A 21,840-nucleotide genomic window follows, 5' to 3' on the forward strand; every position below is an offset into this window, starting at 1 on the left:
AACATACATCTGAAGAGAGAAAATTCTCAAAACTGAGCATTAGGATTACATTTCCTTTTGTTTAATTCAGTTCATATTTTGGACCTCTACAACTGAAGCATACATGTTATTTTACTGTCTGTATAACTGCAATGAAGCAACAATGTGAGATGACAATCACTGTGATAGAAATCATTTGAGTTCCACATAAACAATGATGAAGGCATTCAAAATTCCTATTGTCATTTTAATTAAAATACAGTACCATTCATTTGGAAAATAAATAATCACGTAAGAAAGATGAAACATGCAAGAATTACCCTTGGGTATTTATTTCCCTGAGTATATATTTTAAACTGAAGAACTGACTATAGAACATGGTTAACAATATCTCTGTCGTGTGCTGACAGTATTTCTTGGTTCACCTTATTAGGCAGGTGTTCAACATTGCTAAAATTCTTAGGGAATGTACAGTACAGGTTCTGTGGGAGTCATATCAAAGTGGTTAGAGAATATCATTGAAAGAACTATACTGAGAAAACAAGTATAGAACTACAATGCAATACCATAATAGGACTCCTATATGAAATCAACTCAAAAATGTCATTCTAAAGCAGCTTTCGTTCTTCCATTTCTATTCACATGCAGATCTGTTAATACAAGAATTGGGATAATAATTTTAAGAAGGCATTTCTGCTATTATAGTAATATATCACTTTTGTATTCTAGACTCCTTTGGAGCTAGGCTGACAAAGCAAGACACTTTATACAAGACAGTAATTTACATAATGTAATCCTACCTGGCTGAGACACCAATGGCACATGGGAAAGTTTACTTCTGGCTCTTGTTAAAGGCCTACGAGGATAATCTTCATTGTATTCCACTTCAAACGGTGGTTGTTGTACATTACTGCCCTCCTCATTAGCAGTCCCACAGACACCCTCATTAGTCCTCTCATTGCTGCCTTCCCCTGAGGAATCAGAGTTTGTTAATGTTCTCAGAGAAAGTTCTGCTCCTCCCACAGATGGCCCATTTGTACCAGAGGCTCCACTGGTAGATGGACATTCATCATCAGAAGCACCATTAGTTCTCTTTTGCTGGCTCTGAGGCACATAGCAGGAACACCTGGAGCATAAAGAATTATCTTCATCATCCCGTTCACTGGAATCTTCATTCCTACAGAGACATTTCTCAGAATCCTCTGCAGCTACAGAAAGGGATTCAGTAGAGCTATCTACTTTCCTGACATCTTCCAGGCTTTGAGAAGCAGCAGAGGACGAGCTTCCTGGAGGTCCAGTGTCCCCACTACAGCTTGAGTTACAATCTTTGTTTTTATTTTTTTCTGTGGTCACATCACTGGCTGCTTTCATATCTGCTTTAATCTGCTCACTGGTGACTTGACAGCCCTTTTCACAGCTGCTCTCCTCAGAAAGAAAAAGTTTCACCCGACTGGCACTACATCTTTTCCGTAGTGGAGCTTTGCCTTTACCACTCACTGCTGCAATATTGGAAAAGCAGAAGAGCAATATAAAGTAATGCAAAGCTTGCAACACAGACAATTACAGGACACATCAATGTAAATCTTAGGCTGATTAGACTAGAAAACTCAGGCTAAAAAACTATGTAGTGATAGAAATTAGATAGCAGAAAGCAGCAGGGAATAGCAGAGGCTAGCAGAGGTAAGTGGTAGAGTAAGGGTGGTCAAAAAGGGCAGAGATGGGCAGGTGAGGAGAGCTGAAGCACAGGCAGTTTGTCAGGGCAAGAGAGTCATGAGGTCCTTGTGCAACTGCAACTGCCATAGTTATCAAAACATTTTTTTAAAAAGCAAGTAATTTTAGATAATGAGGTTTATTGAAATTAACAAATGAGTTTTGGAATTTAAAGTCTATAAATTATTCTGTTGGAAACACTAAATTTCAGTTAGAGGTGTGAAAAGTAAAGTTGTAATTTTTGTAGCTCAAGTTTGAAATGAGAAGTCTTTGATGCTCTCAGAACTTGGTTGTTTTCTTGCAGATGCTTTCTTGCAGATATCAATGTTAGTGATGTTGATGTCAACCCAGTTTGGTAATGAAACATCTGCAAGAAAACAACCAAGCTCTCAGAGCACCAATTAATTATATTAATATAAGTAGAATTCTGCAAGGAATCATAAATGTTAGATTATCATTCTGAAACAAATTTGAACAAATTGAGTATTTTACAAATTGCATTAGAACCCAACGGCTTTAGTTCAGATTACTGCAAATGAACCTTATAAATTCTGAAACACACATATTCACTTCACCTCCTTAAAACCCAAGAGGAGAGAGAAAACAGCCACATTAATTCAGTGTCTTCCTATGTATGAATTTAAGAGAACTTATAGCATGATTCCATCCATCAAACTTCAGTTTAACACCCTTGTTTATTTAAAATTCCAAGCTCTAGTTAAACTCAAAATACAATCCATGACTGCATTTAATGCTAAACTCTTTTTAAAACAAACTAGACAATCTATAACTTACTGGGTCATCATTTCAGAGACATTTCCTATTTCCAGAGAAATAGAATGGATGTAGGGGGAAAAAGGCCAAAACAAAAACAATTTCCAACTTCTGTTGGCTTGCCCATTGATTTTCCTTGTACGAACTGGCAGGGAGTGTTGGAAAGATGATCATGTAACCACAGCAGTATGGTCACACAGCAATACTGAAGCAGCCATAATTCATGGGTCCTGGATTTTGGACATTTTTAAATCAGACCATTTAAAGTATGTTGATTCAATATAATGCATGATTTGCCCAATTAATGGTTACAACTAATCAAATAGAAGAGTTTCAGTAGTGCATAGACTGTACTTCAATATTAATTCTGAAAAGGAATCTTTATTGAACAATGCTACTGTTAAGGTGATCAAAGCTGTATGTATACTCTGCTTCTACAAAAAGTGTGAATGTCCTATTAAAATAGGATTTGAAAACCTATATTTATTATTTATTAATCAAAGCTATGTAACTCTCCTTCTCACCAAAAGTGGACTTGGGCAACACACAATTAGATAAAAACCATAAAACCTCAGATATTGGAAGACTGCTATCATGTCTCCTCTAATGCTGCTCTTCATTAGACTAGAGATAACCAGTTCCTACAACCATACATTGTATGTTTTAGCCTGCTCTAATCATCTTTCTTGTTCTTCTCTGTACTCCTCTTAAAATCTCAACATCTTTTCTGTATCATGGTGACCAAAACTGGATGCAATATTCCAAGCATGTCCTTGCGAGTGCAGTATAAAGCAGTACTAACACTTCAAATGATCTTATCCCTCTGTTGATGAAGACTAGGACTGCACTAGCTTTATTTAGCAACTGCAGCACATTGCTGGCTCATACTTAAGTGATTGTCCACTAAGATTCCGAGATACCTCCCACGTTATTGTTTGAGTCAGGTGCTACCTATTCTATACTGGTGCATTTGGTTTTCCAAATGTTTTGGTATTTCAAAATTGCTCTTCTCAACACAATTTGAAGTGCTATGCAGACCCATTTTGTAACAGAAAAACCATTTTACTAAATACCCATGGAAATTAAAACTCTCACCTAAGGGCTCCTGGATTTCCACTGGATCTCTAACTCTTTCCTCTCCATCTGAGTAACTTTGTGCAATGCTTTTTGTGATACAGGATCTTGAGCTTGCCATGTTTTCATCTTCCTCTTCACTGTCTGAATCATGGACTGTAATTGGTGCTAGGTTTACACTAGGCTGAAGACCACTAGGTCCTGAAAAAGACGAGACCATCAACAATCAATTATTCATGTTCCTTAAGTCATGACTCACCTTGATTCAAACATATATCTAAACTAGCTGAGATTTGTATTAAGGTTTGGAATACCTACCCAAAGGGGTTTCCGCAGTCCATATATCTCTGTTTTTCTCTTCTTCAAGTTCCCTTCAAACACCACAGAGAGGAATAAAAACAAGTGTGTACTCTGTTTTGTATCAGGCCGGAATGCTTTATAATCCTCCTTTAGACATTCACCTGAACATACTGAAGTCCTAAAGAAAAGCAGATTCACCACTGCTTCCAAACGTTCAGGTGGGAAGTCTGAAGGGAGCTATGTGTACATTCACATGAATGCAAACACAATTATTGGTGTGACTGTGTTTCTTGCTTTTTCCAGGCCCTGATGATATTCAGAGCTGCATATGCAAAGGTAGTAATCCTTCAGACCTGCCAAGTGGGATGGGAGGGTCACATTGCATATATGACTCCAATCTCTATCTAGTCTGAGTACTTCACATGAGTAGGCAAATTAGGTTTTGTTTTTGATGTTCTCCAAATCTTCTACTAGTCCCTTCCTGCCACAATCAATTAGTACCATACAATGCAAATAGATTAATCTAGCTGTATATTTGTAAAATGATACAAATGTATTCTGTTGCATAAATATAGCAAAAAAGAGAGCAAAATGAAAACTATCAGATGTCGCAATGACAACCAGTGGTTACTAAGAGCCTTCTTGTTGGTTGGAAGTAATGTTTTCTTGGCCAGGAAGGAAAGAAAAGAGATGCATAATCGTATCTCAACTGAATAGCAGAGTAGCAAGTAAAGTGTTTTGGTCGTCAGAACAAGGTTAATGTGGTATACCATGCACATTGCTAGAACTATTAACATTATATATGTATAATGCAATATAATATAAATAAACAAACAAACTTATATTTTAGCAATGAATCTAAACCTCCACATCAGCAATATAGGAAAATCTATGCAGTTATTAGAAGTTGAAAATGACTTGATGTCACTTAATCAATTCAATGAATCAATGGTCTATTCCCAAAGCAATGTAACAATTGCTGTACAGAAAAGTTTTGTATAGAAAACAAAATTTTCAAACAGAAAATTGATTTAATATTTGAAATCAACTAATGTCAATATCAGATGTTTAACTTCAAACTATGCCACTTTAAACTGTACCATTTATTCTAATAGTAATACTATCTTGGTGAACCTTAACAGCAATAAACAAATTTGCATGCAGCCTGTGAAAGAGGTAAATAAGAAAAGGATGTTGACATGAAAATTACCTGCTTGCTCTTCATCAATTTCCATAGGAAGAAGTGCTTGATTAGTTGCAATTGCTTCACTGTGGCTCTCTACCAAAGCCACTCCATCTTCCTGTGCCACCTCCTCTATCTCATTCAGTGCTGTAAAAACAAATAAGAATGATTCAGATAAAAACAAGAACATCTCTATGGTAGATGTTGGTAGATGTTCATGTATAGCTGTTTATGTAGGAAATCTTTCAAGTGGAACAGCATCACTCTTAAGTCTGGAAATAAATAATGGACCATTTTTAAATTTTGATGGAGGCTTTCCATGTTGTACTGTATAACGTAATCTGAGAGAGAAAATGTAGTTTCCAAACTAAAAGATAAGAATGCTTACAATAAAAAGATTTTAATTCTACAAAATCTACAGTAACTCTAATGTACAGAATTGCAATATATTTTTCCATCTTTGTTCTAGTTTCTTTAAATTGGTTTCCATCTGTTCATTGGCACTCTTTAACATACTAATTCAAAATAGGAGTTTGGAAAATGCATCCCCCACCCCCTATTTTTCTCTTTGTTCCTATCTTTAATCACTTTATAAATGTAATAATATGAAAACGACTGAAAGTTTGGTACAGTGGTTAAAGCACTATAAATCAGGAAATCAGGAAACTGATCAATTGTGATCTCTGGCCAGTCACTTTCTCATTAAAAAAAGGTAATGGCAAATCACTTTTGAAAATCTTGCCAAGAAAACTTAGCAGGTTAACACTGCCTTGAAGGAGCATGTGCACACCACACACAAATATTGAAAGATTCTGCAAAGCTAACATTTCAGCAGCAGTTGCCAACTAAATGCATGTTATGTAAATGGTGGCTTATTATAGCTCAATAAGCACACTTGTATAGCAAAAGAGAAATAAATTGTTTATAGGACACTTTGGATTTTACATACACAACACATACAAGGATGAACATAGATACATTGTACAGGTTTAAGTATAGCATGAAAGCCAGTTTGGTGCAGTGGTTAAGGCATCAGGCTAGAAACTGGGAGACGTGAATTCTAATCCTCCTGAAGAATAAAACCAGCTGGGTAACCTTGGGCTAGTCATTTTCTCTGGACCTAGGAAAAAGGCAATGGCATAACTTAACAAACTGTAAGGACTTGTTCAGGCAGTTGCTGAAAATTGGGCATGACTGAATGGAGAAAAAAAAGCAGAGCATAAAGAATTAGTTTAGTGATTGCAATTAAGTTAGAAGTGAAGAAAAAATAAGTTGTGAAACTTTCTTGGAAGGAGAGGACAATATTTTTCTTCTTCTCCTTGTTCGTGGCCTATATATCATATACAGACAAACAATCATATTATTAAAAAATATTAGAAATTATTAATAAAACTTACCATCTGCTGCATTCTGCTGTTCCTCCATCTGTTCCTCCTGTCGCAATTCATTCTCTTCATTTTGATCATTTGGTTGCTGGTGGTTATTATGGTGAATATTGGCATTATTGTTCTGGTGATTATTATTGTTATCATTTTCATTGTTGGAGTTCTGGTTGCTCACCAAAGCAGAGGAAACTCCAATTCCTGTACCTGCACTCAGACCTACACGAGCACAACCCTGAAATACATTAAAGGGTTACTGACCGACAACTCACAAAAGTTACAGTATTAATCAAAGATCACAAAATTACAGAAAACTGTGACATTTGAATGCAAAGTGACTATTTCTGACTCTTCAATGCTCTTCTCTAGAGAAGACCGAATACTTCTGAAATGGCAGTAAACCCTTCTTGATGATAGGTTGTATAAACACTGATGCTTTTCGCTGTGTTGACACTGTTCTTTTATCTTTGTATATTATCTTAATATGAGGATAAATAATACTTTTTAGCATTAAGGAAGTACCAAAGCAGCTTCTTTGAAGCTTCATTGCTGACTTACTTTGAAAAAAAAGAAGCTTTTTTGCAGAGTTACTTCACGCTGGATAGAAAAAATTGACTATTGTAACCTGACCTGGTTTGGTAATGGCTGAGGGTCGTTGAAGAGGACTATTTGGAATCCGGTGAGTCCAATGCCTTTGGGGACCTGGCAGTGAAGGATATTTTTTGGGTGGTGGGTGGTGGTGGAATTGATGGATGGGTGTGCTGCGGCATCTCCAAAAAATTAAGAATTCTACAGAACCCACCTGGTCATTCTTCATTCTGTGGAATTCTTAACTTTGAAACAGGGTCGTATACAGCTTTTGAGCTGCGGGGTGTGTGTGTGTGTGCTTGCTGTAACTTTGAACGGTCATTAAATCTGTAGTACCTCAAGGATTACTGTATGATTATGATCAGCCTCTAGCTTGATACTTCTATTGTAACTTGCAATACTGAGCTAGTTTTCAACACTTATGTCTTATCATTATGCAGAATTAATCTGACTTGAGATGTAGAGTGCACATAAGTTCTGTTCCCAGATTCCGACCATCACTGCTGCTTTGAACATTTTCTTTCAAATTACCACACTTCTATTGCATGAAAAACTACTAAAAATAGGATGCAGGAAAACACAGGAAAATTATGATGAAGCTTATGGAAGGCTCATGTTTTCAACTCAGGCTTACCCTTTGTATGAGCAGGTGATTGCCTGCATAGGATTTTAATTCTATACCTTAACCAAATGAAATGTTATCTATTTAAAAGCATTCAGTAGAAGCTTAATATGGTGGGTTTGGTGCACACTTCAACACTTATAATTTTTTTATGGTCACCTTGGGTGGTTCCCGAAACATCTGGTCCAGAGAGATAAACTCCAGGCTTGGTAGTAATTCAATAAACTGACTAAAAGAGTCTAGTTTTATTGCATGGCATCTCACCAGGGTGAGATCAAAAAGCCGAGTCCATCTTGAATGATCTACAGAAAAAACAAATGGGCTTATCACAATCTCTTTTGCTAAATGCCCTTTCCAAGTTTCAATAAATACTGTATTTTTCAGAGTATTAGATGCACCGGAGTATAAGACGCACCAAGGTTTTGAAGAGGCAAATTAAAAAAAAAAAAAAAGTAGGTAGATATAGGGATAGAGAGGGGGAGAAAGAGAGAGAAATATAGTAGGTAGGTAGGGGGAGGGAGGGAGGGAGGGAGGGAGAGAGAGAAAGAGAGAGTAGATAGGTAGGTAGAGGAATAGAGAGAGAAATACAGTAGGTAGGTAGGGAGAGAGAGGGAGGGTAGGTAGATGTTTCCAGGGGTATTTATCGCTGACAATCTACAGCGCCTAAGACTTTGTTTCTGGTGGCACAGCACTTGATCAATGAAATTCTCATCAATCAGTTAAAGAACTTTCCAAAGGGGAGGGGAGACGTTTTTGCACTCTGCAAACCTACCAAAAATGCTACCGTTTTTGCAAAAATGGGCCCATTTTTTTTCCAAAAAAGGGCATGGATAGCCTTGGGGGGGGGGGCTTGCAGAGTGTTTCTGGGAGGGGTGGGGGGTGGGGCAAAAGCAAGCAAAAACGGCCCATTGTTTACAAAAACAGGCCCTTTTTGTCAAAAAAAATTGCATGCATAGCCTTAAGGAAGGTTATAGAGTGCTGCTGGGGCCTGGGGGGGGGGGGACAAAAAACAACCAGTTTTTGTTCATTTCTGCCCTCCTCAGCCCCCAGGAGCTCTCTGAAAGCCTCCATAAGGCTATGCACGGCCATTTTGGTGAAGGAGGGCGGGGCTTCAGGAGGCAACAAATGCTGTATTCGGTATATAAGACCCACCCAGATTTTCAGCCTCGTTTGAAGAAAAAAGGTGTGTCTTATACTCTGAAAAATATGGTAATTACCATATTTTTCAGAGTATAAGACAAATATAGACGCACCAAGGTTTTGAAGGGGCAAATTTTTTAAAAAAGTTTTTGCACTCTGCAAACCTCCCCAAAACAGTCCGTTTGTTGCCAAAACGAGCCCATTTTTCTTTTTTAAAAAAGGGCATGAATAGCCCTTCGGGGGCTTGCAGAGTATTCCTGGGGGGGGGGGGGGGTTGGCGGCAAAAACGAGCAAAAAACAGTCCCGTTTTTTGTAAAAAAAAAAAAAAAAAAAGAGCACCAGGAAGATTGTAGAGTGTTCCTGGGGGCTGGGGTAAATTGAGCAAAAAAACCAGCCCATTTTTTGCTCATTCTTCCCTCCCCAGCCCCAGGAGCTCTCTGAAAGCCTCCTACAAGCTCTGAACAGCCATTTTGGTGAAGGGGCGGGGTTTTAGGAGGCAAAAGTTATGTGTTCAGTGTATAAGATGCACCCAGATTTTCAGAAAATGGTGCGTCTTATACTCCGAAAAATATGGTACTCCTCTTCGAACACATCAATTTGTGTTTCCTTCTTCACCGCTATCATTACAAAAGAGAATTCCCAGTTATTCTAATGAATCTATTTTTCTGAAAGCCACCATTTTCACAGGTGGCTAGTTACATAGAATAGTAAATATTATTAAGACTAAAAAAAAAATCCCTCTCAAATTGATATATTCCCTTTGTTACAGTACGGGTGAAACCCGGAAAAATAAAAATCAAGCATCTTGAAAACTAATACTAATTATTTCAGAAGTTTAGAGTGGGAGCATTGAAAAATGAAGATTTTTTTGTGACTGATCACAATGAGTTTGAAATCTATAAGTTTCAATGAAATAATTCCTCCCATTAGCAGAGCTATCATTTCATGAATAGAAGTTTCCTCTGTTCATGAATTGAGTAGATATTAGTCATTGAATCATGAGTGGGTATTCATTTAATGTTCAAACAATGCATTTAACACCCTCCTAGCTTTGTAATCAGGGGTTCATGATGCAGGTAGGTTTATATAGCTTTTCATAAAATGATTTGAAATACTTTATTAAAATATACTTTATATGAGGCTATTCCCGAGTGCTTTGTAAACTACTAGCATTTAAGTTCTAGGGTGCTCAATAACACTCATCTTGGTTTATATATGCACTGAATAGCAATTACATACTAAGCTATACCCAATACATTATTAGTTTATAATCCCCTAAATAATCTAAAACCAAATTATTTGAGGAGCTGCCACTTTCCATACTTCCACCTAAGCTTACTACTCTTTGTGTTTTATGGAAGATCCCTTTCTTATGATTATAATAGGACTACAGACAGCTGAAAATAATTTTATGTAGAAGTTTTTTTTTTTAAATGGAACCATTATGAGGACAATGTGTGGAAGGACATCTCTGACATTTAAAAAAATATTTGATTATGTATTTTCCAATATATGTCCAATATAAAATGTTAATGCCCTTGTCCTCATACAAATAATTATTATGGGTATTCATTACAACCACTATGGTTCATTTGCTCTTCCCCTAATAGTTGTGATTTTATGATTTTAATTTTTGACTAATTTATCATATTGCATTGTTCCACTGTTTGTTATTTGCATTGTAAGCCACTTTAGATTTTACAACGGAACAGTAATGCTTTCTTTCAGCACTATACGAATTAAAATAAAATGGTATTCTTAGATCAGTCATATAGGCTGATATGATGAAAATATACATAATCAGACATCAAAAGTGTCATGTGCACAACAAAAACAATCCCTAAAATAATTGATTTATTTAAGAAAGAATATATGCAATTTATTGAGGGACTTTAGCACATGTTGGTGAGTACAATACCTGTGATCCAGCTACTTGGATTATGTAAATGAGGGCAGTTGTATATGACAAGATATTTAATCGAAGAGAATACTTCATTTACTGCTTTCATTCCTATGTCTGTGATAATGCCTGGATTTTCAACCACATCAGCTAGTCCATATTTCACCAGATCTGCATTGATCATCTTACCTAGATAGAGAGGAAAGGGGGAAAAAAAACTTTTTTCCCCATGACTTTATACAGCAATGCAATTTGAATACTGGCCACAGCTATATTAACTATTCACCTCTTGGTCCTAGAAAACAAGAATAGCAAAACACACACAGACACAGACAGAGACACAGACACACACACACACACACACACGTCACAAACCTAAGGACTGATCTATAAGAGCTAACTTAACAAACTGTGCTAAGGTTAAATTCTACCCAGGCCCTATTTTATTTCTGTTTTAAAAGACATTCAACAACAACCAACTTTGGCATAATTAATTATTCTAGTAATGTTAAAGAATATGACAGACTGGGCTGCAAAGTTGAGATATACAAAATCAGTAAGATGAAACACCAATATCCCATTACAGTTTCTGTGAAAAAAACTTTAGCAAATTTGTTATCTCGTTACTCTGCTGGCAGACACAAAGGAATAAAGCTAGGTGTAAAACTCTACCACAGGCCTGCATAATGTATAGCCTGCAAGCCACATATTATTAAAAAGTAACCAACTGACTCCCACCAAATGTTACTGCCTGTAGGAACGATCTACAGCTTCCAGCTAGTTTTCACATTCATGTCCATCTCAAAAGGCACGTCAATACCTCTAGCTTTCATGGACACTGCCAGCTTTGCTGCTGCCATTGTGCTGTTAGCTGCCAAAGAGCTAACTGGCCCGCTAGCTATTCCTTTGTGACCCATGATTATTTTTAAGGCATGAATCTGGTCCTTGGCCCTTTGCAAATTGTGCAGGGCTGCTTTACTATATGCTCTTGCTAAAAAGACCCACCAGTAAATACTTTGGTTATTTCCTTTGCACATTCTTGATTAACCAGGTCTCATCAGACCGAGGTTTAATTCCCAAAAGAGAAATTCCCAATGATGGAAAGAGAGTTTTCTGCAGCTAATCTCAAGAAATGCTATCCAGGCCATGTATACATACTATTATAATCAAGATTCCTTCTCTAAATCCCAAGACTTTAGGGTTGCCTCTAGTTTACACAAGAATGTATCTTAACATTTGTACTCCTTTTAGGCAAATAATAAAATCCAGATCTACCCTAGCTGCTGATAGATAATCAACAGAAAGAGTGAAGGGTTTCATACACTGTAACAAAAACTCATCAACATATCCAAGATGTAGTGTTTCAAACTGGGGAAATTCCAATTCGGCCATTTTTAGAGCAGAGAATACTCCATCTTTGGTTAGGGATGGCTGAATTCGTACTTCATGCAACCTGAAATAAATGAAAACCAAAGAAGGAAGTAAATGTTATCATGAGTCCTTTGATATTATTGTTCAAAGCAAAGCAACAACAGAATATTTTTATTACATCAATATTATTCTGTGGTAACATCTATTATGATATATATTACACAAATTAAATAAATAGAAAACAACCATGGCAAAAAAAACCCAATACATCACATTTAAAAAAGCAAAACTGTATGAATGGTAATTGGTAAATGGTAATGATAAAGAGAATAGTAGTTATGGTAATGATTGAAGTCTGGGAAACAGCCTCTTGTCAGTCAACAGGAGTGCTGATTTACCCACCAGCTTATCAGGTACTTAAGAGCCAGGGACCTGGCAGTACAAGAAAACAACGGGCCAACAACTTAATCACCTTCGTGCAGCAGTTATGATGAGGTAGCCAAGATCAACTTCCAAAGCATTCTTGCAAGCTCCTAGAACTATAGTGTGCAAATTTCTGAAGCCCCCTGAAAATCCCAAAAATAAAAAACTATTAATTTCCATTGTGTTTCAGAAGCAATGATCATAGAAGAAATGTTGGAAGCAAAATTGAAAACCCAAACTTTTTATTTCTACTTTAACATAGTATATGACTACTATGACTTAACAGATAATAATCTCAGTATTGGAAAATATGTGGCTTTGGAATATATGAAGCACTTTGAATTATTCCTGAAAAAATAAATTCTACAGTCACAAACACATGTTCACCAGGAAAATATTTTATCCCTTAAGCAGCCCAAAGGGAAGTATTAACTCCTTAAATTATAAATATAAGAATTCTGTATATTCAGATGCACCTAATATTTTTTAATACTAAAATCAATCTATATCTGAATATACTAGCAATATTTTCTATAAAAGAGAAGATGAAGAAATAATGGAAACATAAGAACTGTTCTTAGTTGCAAAGAATTTACATACCAGATCTCCAGCTGTCTTCTACAACATGCTGAATAAGACCTCCAAGAAAAGGAACTCGAACCAATTCTAAATGTTCCAGGTTTCGAGCAGAAGCTAAGCCAGTGACTAGGGGAACATACTTCAATGAGTTTGTGGGTCCTATAAAAGAAACAAAAATTGTAATTCACATTCAAGGGCAGCTAAATAGAAGCATAGAAATGTTAGCATATATTTTCTTTTAATAACATTTCAAGCATTTTCTTTCATGTGACAAAACTGTTACTTCTCTATAAAGAATGTAAAAGCAGAAAATGCACAGATACAAAGATATTTTGCCTACATCTGTACATTCCTTTAATTCTACAAAGTCATGGTAGATTAGTTTTGATATATAGGATAAATTTTTTCGGTTTACCTCCAAATGACATAACTAAATCTTGCGTCATACAGAAGGCAGCTGACACAACTTATCAGAAAAAAAAAATACTTCAATTTTCAAACTTTGAACAAGGAACAGCAATTTTAACAAGACGTATTAATCATATTTGGAGCATAGACTGATACTGACATTACATGTTAATAATTAACAATCAATCTCTTTACAAATGCTTGAAATGTTTAGAAAATTGTACTATATTTCAACCTAGCTAATGTTTGAAACAGCAAGACTGCTTTTACCTGCACAATTTCTCATGACAAAAGTGCGTAAGCTGTTGCAAAGGAAATCCTTAAAAGGTTGCGGTTTGGTGAGCCTCACCCATTTCAGGTATAGATGCCTCAGCATTGGAATACAAGGAATGTCAGGGACATTAACTCCTAAAAAAATACAGAGCAGCAAGCTGGGTCAAAACCAGACATTTCAGACAACAGGCAGTTCTCAACTTATGACAACTAGCAACGGAACTTCAGTCACTAAGTGAGTCATTGTATCACCAGATCCAATTTTGTGACTATTTTTACCATGGTCATTAAGGAAATCACATGGTTGTTAAGTGAATCAGACTTCCCAATTTACTTTTCTTGTCAGAAGTAGGCTGAGAAGGTTGCAAATTGCAATCACATGACTACAACATGCTGCAACCATCATAAATGTGAGCTTGTTGCCAAGTATCTGAATTGTGATCATATCAACGTGAGGGCAATGTGACAGTCATAACTTCAAGGATCGGCTGTAAGTGACTTTTTCCAAGGTCATAACTTTGAATTGTTGTTAAATGAGCTATTGTAAACTGTGGATTACCTGTAGTATTAATCCAGTAATACAATGTTGATAGTGAGCATGTATTTACAATGTTGAAAGAATCTATTTGTTTCATCTACTAATATGAATAGCAACGATCCTAGTATTGAGAAAAATAATAAATCTATTCACAATATATTCTGATTTCATAGCTCTTCAAAATGCTTAGCTTAATATCAAAAATACATAATTCTTACCTACTAAGTGCAAAGTCTGGATTTTAGCTCCAATTGGTATTTTCAATTTATTTTCAGGAGGAATTGGGAAGGCACCATTACGATTACGAAACTTCCCTAGGATGTGAACCTGGGGCATGTATGTCCAAATGGCTTCTACTAGTTCCAAATGGGAAGTCTCAACACCCTAGGTTATGGGGAAAAAATCCAGAATAAACAGCCAAGCATCATTATAGCAAAACAGTATTTATTTTATATATATTATTACCCGAATATTGCCAAATTATGAATAATTCTGTATTAGTATTCATTAAGCCAACTTCACCAATAATTATTAATTGTACATTAGTTGCATACAATATATGCATAAAAAATAGCAGATCTAAATCTCCTTGCTAAAATTTATAGCCCACCTTTCTAAGAATCCACAGCATAGCAACCAATAAAATTATCGTTTATGTATCCATAAAACAATTCTTCAGACTGCTATATAAAACTATATTCTCCAGGACTATTTTGATAAACCACACATTGATATATCATAGCTAATTACATTAAACTTGTTAATTTTTGCAACTCCATTGCCAAATTATTTTTCCTCACTCTGCAACTAAACTATTCACAAAACAAGCATAATCAGTGCGTATATCATGTGATTTTATGTAATAAACTGTTCTTTGTATGCTATGTTTCATTCATAGATTGCTGACTTCTTATAGTAACAGATTGTGTTTTAAGGGCCAACTTCCAGCTTTAATTGAAACAGAAAACTCCATGTGAGTTTTTTTATTAAAGTTGCTTCAGATGCAATAATGAAATCCAGATTCAAAGGCATAAATTATATCTATAAAATACAAAGCCATCTGTCCTTCCAAATTGTCTCCAATATCTTCTACATTTGTCCCCTTAATTCTTATCCAGAATGACAGCTGTCAAATGAAATTACATATTTATATTTTGAACACATACCAAGAGATTTGGGCAAGCCTGCAAAGCTTCTAGTACCCCAGGAATGCTGAAGGCTTCATAACCCCGAACCCTACGTCTGTCAAGGTGCCTAGGATGAAGGCCATATAGCTGCTCAATGTCTGGCATTTTCTTCAGCAAGGTTAGGAAGCTGGAATCTGTGAATCCTACACAAACAATCCGTATTTCATTTTTTAAATTAAAAACTGTTATGTAGATGCACAAAGACAAGTAACTATCTTTATTTTATCGTACATACACCACCATTTACATTTTGGCATATTCTTTTGTAATTTTAGAATTCAAAGACAACACTGCAGAAAGATGCTACTCCTATTGAGGAAAACTGAACTAGATGCAAGAAGATAACATAACTGAAATAATACCATTTTTCTCCAAAAAGACAGCCCACCTTGAAAAGAAGCCCTATCACATTTTTGAGCGCAAGCAATCAAATGTAGGGCAGCCCCACAATTTGGGAGCTGCCCTACATACGAGGCCTCGCACACCCCGACACCTGCCTCACCTTCTTCTACAGCACATGCATTGCCCTAACCTCCATTTCGATTGATCCAGAGCTCTGTTATCTGTTGCAGATTCCTTCCAACAGGCATCTGAAGGCAAAACAGAGGCTGGGGCGATGTGTGCGAGTGGCGGCAAGCGACCGCAGAAGAAGTGGGCCAGCAGCAGGCTTCTGCTGGGTGGGGCTGTTGGTGCCACCGCTGCGAAGTGAGTCAATAATTAGAACCCTCCAAAAAGGTCTTTTTTGGGGGGGGCGGGTGTCAAAAGAAAATAAGACCCAACCTTCTTTTTGGAGAAACATAGTAGTTTACAAATGGAAGGGTTTAAATATATATTTAATCAAATACATATTTAATTCACCAAAGTATAATTTGGTAAGTGGTATCACACGTCTACATTGACTTTCGAACACCACTTGTCGGCTGTGACCAGGGGGGGTATTTGCCCAGGTTCGCCTGGTGCACCAGTTGCATCCCTACCTGAACCGGGAGGCCCTCACAACAGTCACTCGTGCCCTTGTGACCTCTAGATTGGACTACTGCAACGTGCTCTACATGGGGCAGCCCTTGAAGAGCATTCGGAGACTTCAGCTTGTCCAGAATGCAGCCGCGCGAGCGATCGTGGGTGCACCTCGGTTCACCCATGTAACACCTATCCTTCGCGAGCTGCACTGGCTGCCTAATGGTCTTCGGATACGCTTCAAGGCGCTAGTCGTCACTTATAAAGCCCTTCATGGTATTGGACCTGGGTACTTGAGAGACCGCCTGCTGCCAATTACCTCCAATAGACCGATTAGATCCCACAGATTAGGCCTCCTCCGAATTCCATCCGCCGGCCAGTGCCGACTGGCGACTACCCGGAGGAGAGCCTTCTCTGTGGCTGCTCCGACCCTCTGGAACGAGCTCCCCATGGAGATTCGAACCCTCACCACCCTCCAGGCCTTCCGCATAGCCCTTAAAACCTGGCTGTTCTGACAGGCCTGGGGCTAAAGAGCTCCCCCCCCCCCTGAATGGTATGGTTGTTGTGTGCTTTTAAATTGTGTATTGTTTTGTTCATCTTTTTTATCCCTTATCTGTACCCCCTTCCCTGACTTGGATTGTGAGCCGCCCTGAGTCCCCTTCGGGGAAAAGGGCGGCATATAAATGCAATAAATTCAATTCAATTATAATGGATCAGGATGACTAGTTTTTTCACCACACATCTTGGATGTGTGTGTGTGTGTGTGTGTGTGTGTGTGTGTGTGTGTGTTGAGATTTAATTTTCACCTGAGTATATTATTCATATACTCCCAATTTTAAATTTTCCTTCAAAAGGAAGAAAAGACAGTTGGCTCATTATTGTACAAGGCTTCTTTATTCCCTACTTTAAAGGGGAGTATTAAACTTGTCCTTTCTGAAACTTCTCCTAAGTTTTGCTGACTTTTTAGAATGCCTGCAAAATATTAGGCAAGTTCAGACACTTTCCACAGAAATATAGGATAAATTCCCAGTGACTCGGGATAAAGATTAAATTTAAAGATTAAAGTTTCATTTCATAAGATCCCTATTCCATTACTTCTACATAGCTGACTGCCTAATGAAAAGTTGCTTTCTCTTAAAATACATACATGATACTAAGAGCTTCTGCCATTCTTTATTATTCAAGGAAGCTTTCCCATACACACATAACATTTGTGGACATTTTTTAATGCTATACCTAAGCAGAAAATGTAATTAAAATTGTCAGGTTTACAGCACCACTTACCAGTGGGCATGTACTCCCACCAGCGACCTGCGCAGAGATCCACAACTTTTACTACTCTTAGATACAAGATGACAGCTTCCTTTAACTTCCGGGAGAGGCATTCCATGCACATGATATCTTGCAGGGGAAGATACCTTCAGGAAGGAAATAAAATGGGATTAATTCTTAGATGGTTTCTTTACTCTACTATTATAGTAAAGAACAATTTGTATACTAAAGAACATTAGTATTAACAATTACAGCAAGAAATAAACTCAACAGAACGAAAACAGAACTGTAATAAAACATGTGGTTTATTTATTCTTTTTCAATCAAGTAACAATTGTTTCTTTGGGAGAATCACATCCTAAAATATTAAAAAGACAAAGACATCACATGTGTAAACATTGCTATCCAATCATGGCACCGGGGCTTCAAAATTACCAGGTTGAATTTTTAGAATAGCTGGGAACTAAGGAATATATTTGTCAGGCAATGAAAAAACAATGTAAGTTACCAAAGAGGATATTTGATAAATAAGTTCTGCATCTTATAATCATACAAAGTATGGAGAGAAAAAACCCTCCCTGTATACAATTTTTTATTTATTTCATAGGCCCATGATTATTCAGCAATGATAAATAATTACTACACCAAAAGTGGCAATCTGAATCTTCTTTTGAAATGAAACTTTTAAAACAATTCAAAAGGCCCCCCTTGTCTGCAACAGCACAACCCCAAAAGTAACGGCAGGCCCTACTTTTAGAAAGCAGTTAAGACCTGGCTCTTTCAGAGAGCCTTTGGATATGGTGTGTATGGTTACTTGCTCCTGAAGAATAATATCCTAAACAAGTGGCACTAGGCAATGTGTGGATGATTATGATACTTTTTTTCTGCAACACAAAGCGTTTCACAAAGTAATACATAATGTGTTGGCATAATGTTACCCAAACCTCTAAATGGAAGCAGTTAAATGTCAACATTAGGTTTGTTATCACTGACCATTAAAGTGAATGATGGGAGATATTAAAACTGAAACAAAATCTGTTTTCTTACCTAAAGATATGGCAAAGCACTTCATGTGAAAGCTGGTTCATGTAGTCTTTCAGCTCAGCAGCTTTGATGCATACAGGACTCTCCCGGCTAGTGGAATACACTTTCATGTTTTTCCGCCTAGGCCCCATTTTGATTGTATTTGCAGATTATAGGGTACGGCACTTCTAAGGACAGTGGAACTGAAAGAGAAAATTAAAATAAGAGAACAATTTTAATGGCTACTTAAATTAACATAAAAGTCTATGTAAAATTTATATACACACGAAGCTTAACAAACGCAATGCAAAAACTAAGAGCAGCCTTCTGGAAAGATGTGTTATACTCTCCACTATGCACAGAAACTTCCATTTGGATGGAAGGATGGAAGACATTTTCTGATTAGGAGAAACCAGTTTGTAAATGAAACCCAAGACACATCTCTGGTGAAAAAATCATTAGTGTTAGTGAAAATTACAATCAATATATATATATATATATATATATATATATATATATATATATATATATATATATATATATATATATATATCCCTTTATTTATTTATTTATTTATTTATCAGCACAAATAAAAAAACTATATATATATATATATATATATATATATATATATATATATATATATATATATATATATATATATATATATATATATATATATATATATATATATATTAATTACAACCCCTGGTAAGCCCAATTATGGGAGGAGACTCTATCAGCACAAATAACACACACACACACACACACACACACACACACACACACATATATATATATATATATAAATATATAAATATATAAATATAAATATAAATATATATTTAAAGTCACAACCCCTGGTATGCCCAAATATGGGAGGAAGGTCACACTTCCACTCTCTGTCTTCGGCTCGTCACAAGAGACCATCCAGACAGAAACCCAATATTTTTACTGTTGCCTTTTTGTTATATTTGTTATATTTATGCTGATAAATAAATAAAGGGAGACTAGTATAGATCTATTTCAAGCTATTTAGCTCTCATCAGCTAGCCACACCCTTAGGTTCGATTCCCAGTAAGTGTGTGGGTAGCTGATGAGAGCTAAATAGATTGAAATAGATCTATACTAGTCTCCCTTTATTTATTTATCAGCATAAATATAACATATATATTAGCCTAGTCCTGCATGACTTCCATTGAGTTCTTAACAAATAACATGCATTCATATTCAGTCATAATCACAATTTATTCCAATGGGGCTTATCTCAAATTCAGAGAGAATTGCTAACATAAGTAATGAAGGATTAAAACTGCATAGTAGTTTAAAAAAAAAAAACATTTGTTCTTATAGGAAAGTTATATACCATCTCTTCTGCTGTCTTAGAAATAAGTCTCACTGAATTTACCAAAGGATAGTTATGTCAACATCCATAAAATTAATTTAGAAATGCAAGTGGCCACTTTTTGTAAAAATTGTTAGCAATTAGACTTTTTGTACATAATTTCCCACCAGTCTCCCTATTTACAATCTTCCCACAACTGTACACTGTGCAATTCAGATAACATGCCATGCCTCTCATAAAGTAGCCTATAATTTAAAAATTGAATACTGCATAGCAAGTTCACCAGTATGCAAGATTTTGCATCTGTGTTTGAATCACCGTCTAGCAAAGACTCAATAAATAAATGCATTATTCAAAGGAATTAACAATTATACTACAGAATATACCAAGGTTTTTTAAAAATTCATAATCCAAGAAATTTGTTAAGTTTTCCCTTCAATTTGTCTGAATTTACACAAAGTAGATTGTGCTCAGATGGATTCCAGTTTATTATGTGAAGCCAGCAACTGTATTTTGGTAACAACATGCAATTATGAATACTTGTTTTGTGAGAATCCTTTACTGTATTAAATGGGGAGGGGGATCATTATTACAAATTCTGTAAACTGGCAACACCCATATGCTAGTATTATAATCCCTCTATTGAGGGTGCCCAGGATTGTAAATCATTCCAAATGTTTGAAGAGTTCCAGTATTCTACAAAAGCTTAAGTGGAAGAAATAAAAATAAAAAGACTCATTTGGTGTAACAGGGCAACAATGAAAACCATGACAAAGCTGACGCCCATCTTGCTTTTTTTCTTTTTTTTAAGACAACAGGAATGAGGAAAACACAAAAGAGTTGCTTGTCAAGTCTAGAAGACAACAGCAAAACCAAATCCAACTTTCAACTGCAACTGTGTTAAGCCTAAACAAGCCAGTAAAGGGGTTTGGGTGAAAGAAAGATGAAAGAATATATAATGTTAAAGTATGATAAGAGGTGACAAAAATCTAATATACGTATTTATGTAAGTATAACAACTGCGCATTGTGTAGATTAGTATATGTTGCTAACTCCTAGTTAGGAGTTATAAAGAAATATGTATGTATATAAAACAGGAAGAAAGGCAAAAAAATATGTACATATGAGGTAGGGACATGGTGGCTCAGTGGCTAAGACACTGAGCTTGTCGATCAGAAAGGTCAGTTCGGCGGTTTGAATCCCTAGTGCTGCATAATAGAGTGAGCTCCCGTTACTTGTCCCAGCTTCTGCCAACCTAGCAGTTCAAAAGCATGTAAAAAATGCAAGTAGAAAAATAGGGACCACTTTGGTGGGAAAGTAACAGCGTTCCGTTAAAGCTGGCCACATGACCACGCAGACGTCTTCCGACAGTGCTGGCTCTTCGGCTGTGAAACGGAGATGAGCACCGGAGTCGGGAACGAATAACACATATGTGCGAGGGGAAACTTTTACCTTTTACATATGAGATATACTGATACTGAAGTGTTGTAAAGATGAAAATTGTGATACAAAATGAGGAAAATTGCTTAATAAAAATTACCCCAAAAAAGGTGCGGGATGGGGTTAAGTGTCCTCCTTGCTCCCTCCAGAAGAGACAGAGGTCCCTTTTCTTTTCCCTCCTGCCCATCATCTGCCCATCGCCCTTCCTGGGCCCCCACAAAACCGCTGAGCATTCCTCCTCAGTCCGATAATAAATAGGCCGCGGGTGCTCAGGCCAAAAAGACACTGGTCATTCAAGAGCGTCATATTTTTTTACCCATCCCCGGAGGGGCTGCTCCCCTCTACTGACATCTCTGGGTTGTCTCACCAGCC

General features: G+C 36.7%; 1 protein-coding gene across 3 annotated transcripts in view; it reads right to left on the bottom strand.

The window, feature by feature from the left end:
• The window catches only part of FBXO38 (F-box protein 38), a 30,803-nt gene that overhangs the window by 8,654 nt on the left and 309 nt on the right, over positions 1-21,840 (bottom strand). For 2 of the 3 annotated variants that reach the window (XM_087709657.1, XM_087709656.1), the window contains exons 2-15: positions 18,708-18,886; positions 17,673-17,806; positions 15,411-15,574; positions 14,463-14,628; positions 13,704-13,841; positions 13,047-13,184; positions 12,496-12,589; positions 11,975-12,105; positions 10,671-10,841; positions 7,772-7,914; positions 6,418-6,637; positions 5,048-5,167; positions 3,559-3,738; positions 780-1,478 (exon numbers count right to left, since the gene is read on the bottom strand). In XM_087709657.1, the coding sequence (XP_087565783.1) occupies positions 780-1,478; positions 3,559-3,738; positions 5,048-5,167; positions 6,418-6,637; positions 7,772-7,914; positions 10,671-10,841; positions 11,975-12,105; positions 12,496-12,589; positions 13,047-13,184; positions 13,704-13,841; positions 14,463-14,628; positions 15,411-15,574; positions 17,673-17,806; positions 18,708-18,835 (2,626 nt within the window). In that variant the 5' untranslated portion in view covers positions 18,836-18,886. Of the gene's footprint in view, positions 1-779; positions 1,479-3,558; positions 3,739-3,855; positions 3,910-5,047; positions 5,168-6,417; positions 6,638-7,771; positions 7,915-10,670; positions 10,842-11,974; positions 12,106-12,495; positions 12,590-13,046; positions 13,185-13,703; positions 13,842-14,462; positions 14,629-15,410; positions 15,575-17,672; positions 17,807-18,707; positions 18,887-21,840 lie in introns of all 3 variants that reach the window. The other variant, XM_087709658.1, reaches the window with a different exon arrangement.

The sequence above is a fragment of the Thamnophis sirtalis genome, unplaced genomic scaffold (assembly GCF_051295495.1).
Source record: "Thamnophis sirtalis isolate CommonGarterSnake01/CBP01778 unplaced genomic scaffold, rThaSir2_p1.2 scaffold_3, whole genome shotgun sequence".
Classification (NCBI taxonomy): Eukaryota; Metazoa; Chordata; class Lepidosauria; order Squamata; family Natricidae; genus Thamnophis; species Thamnophis sirtalis.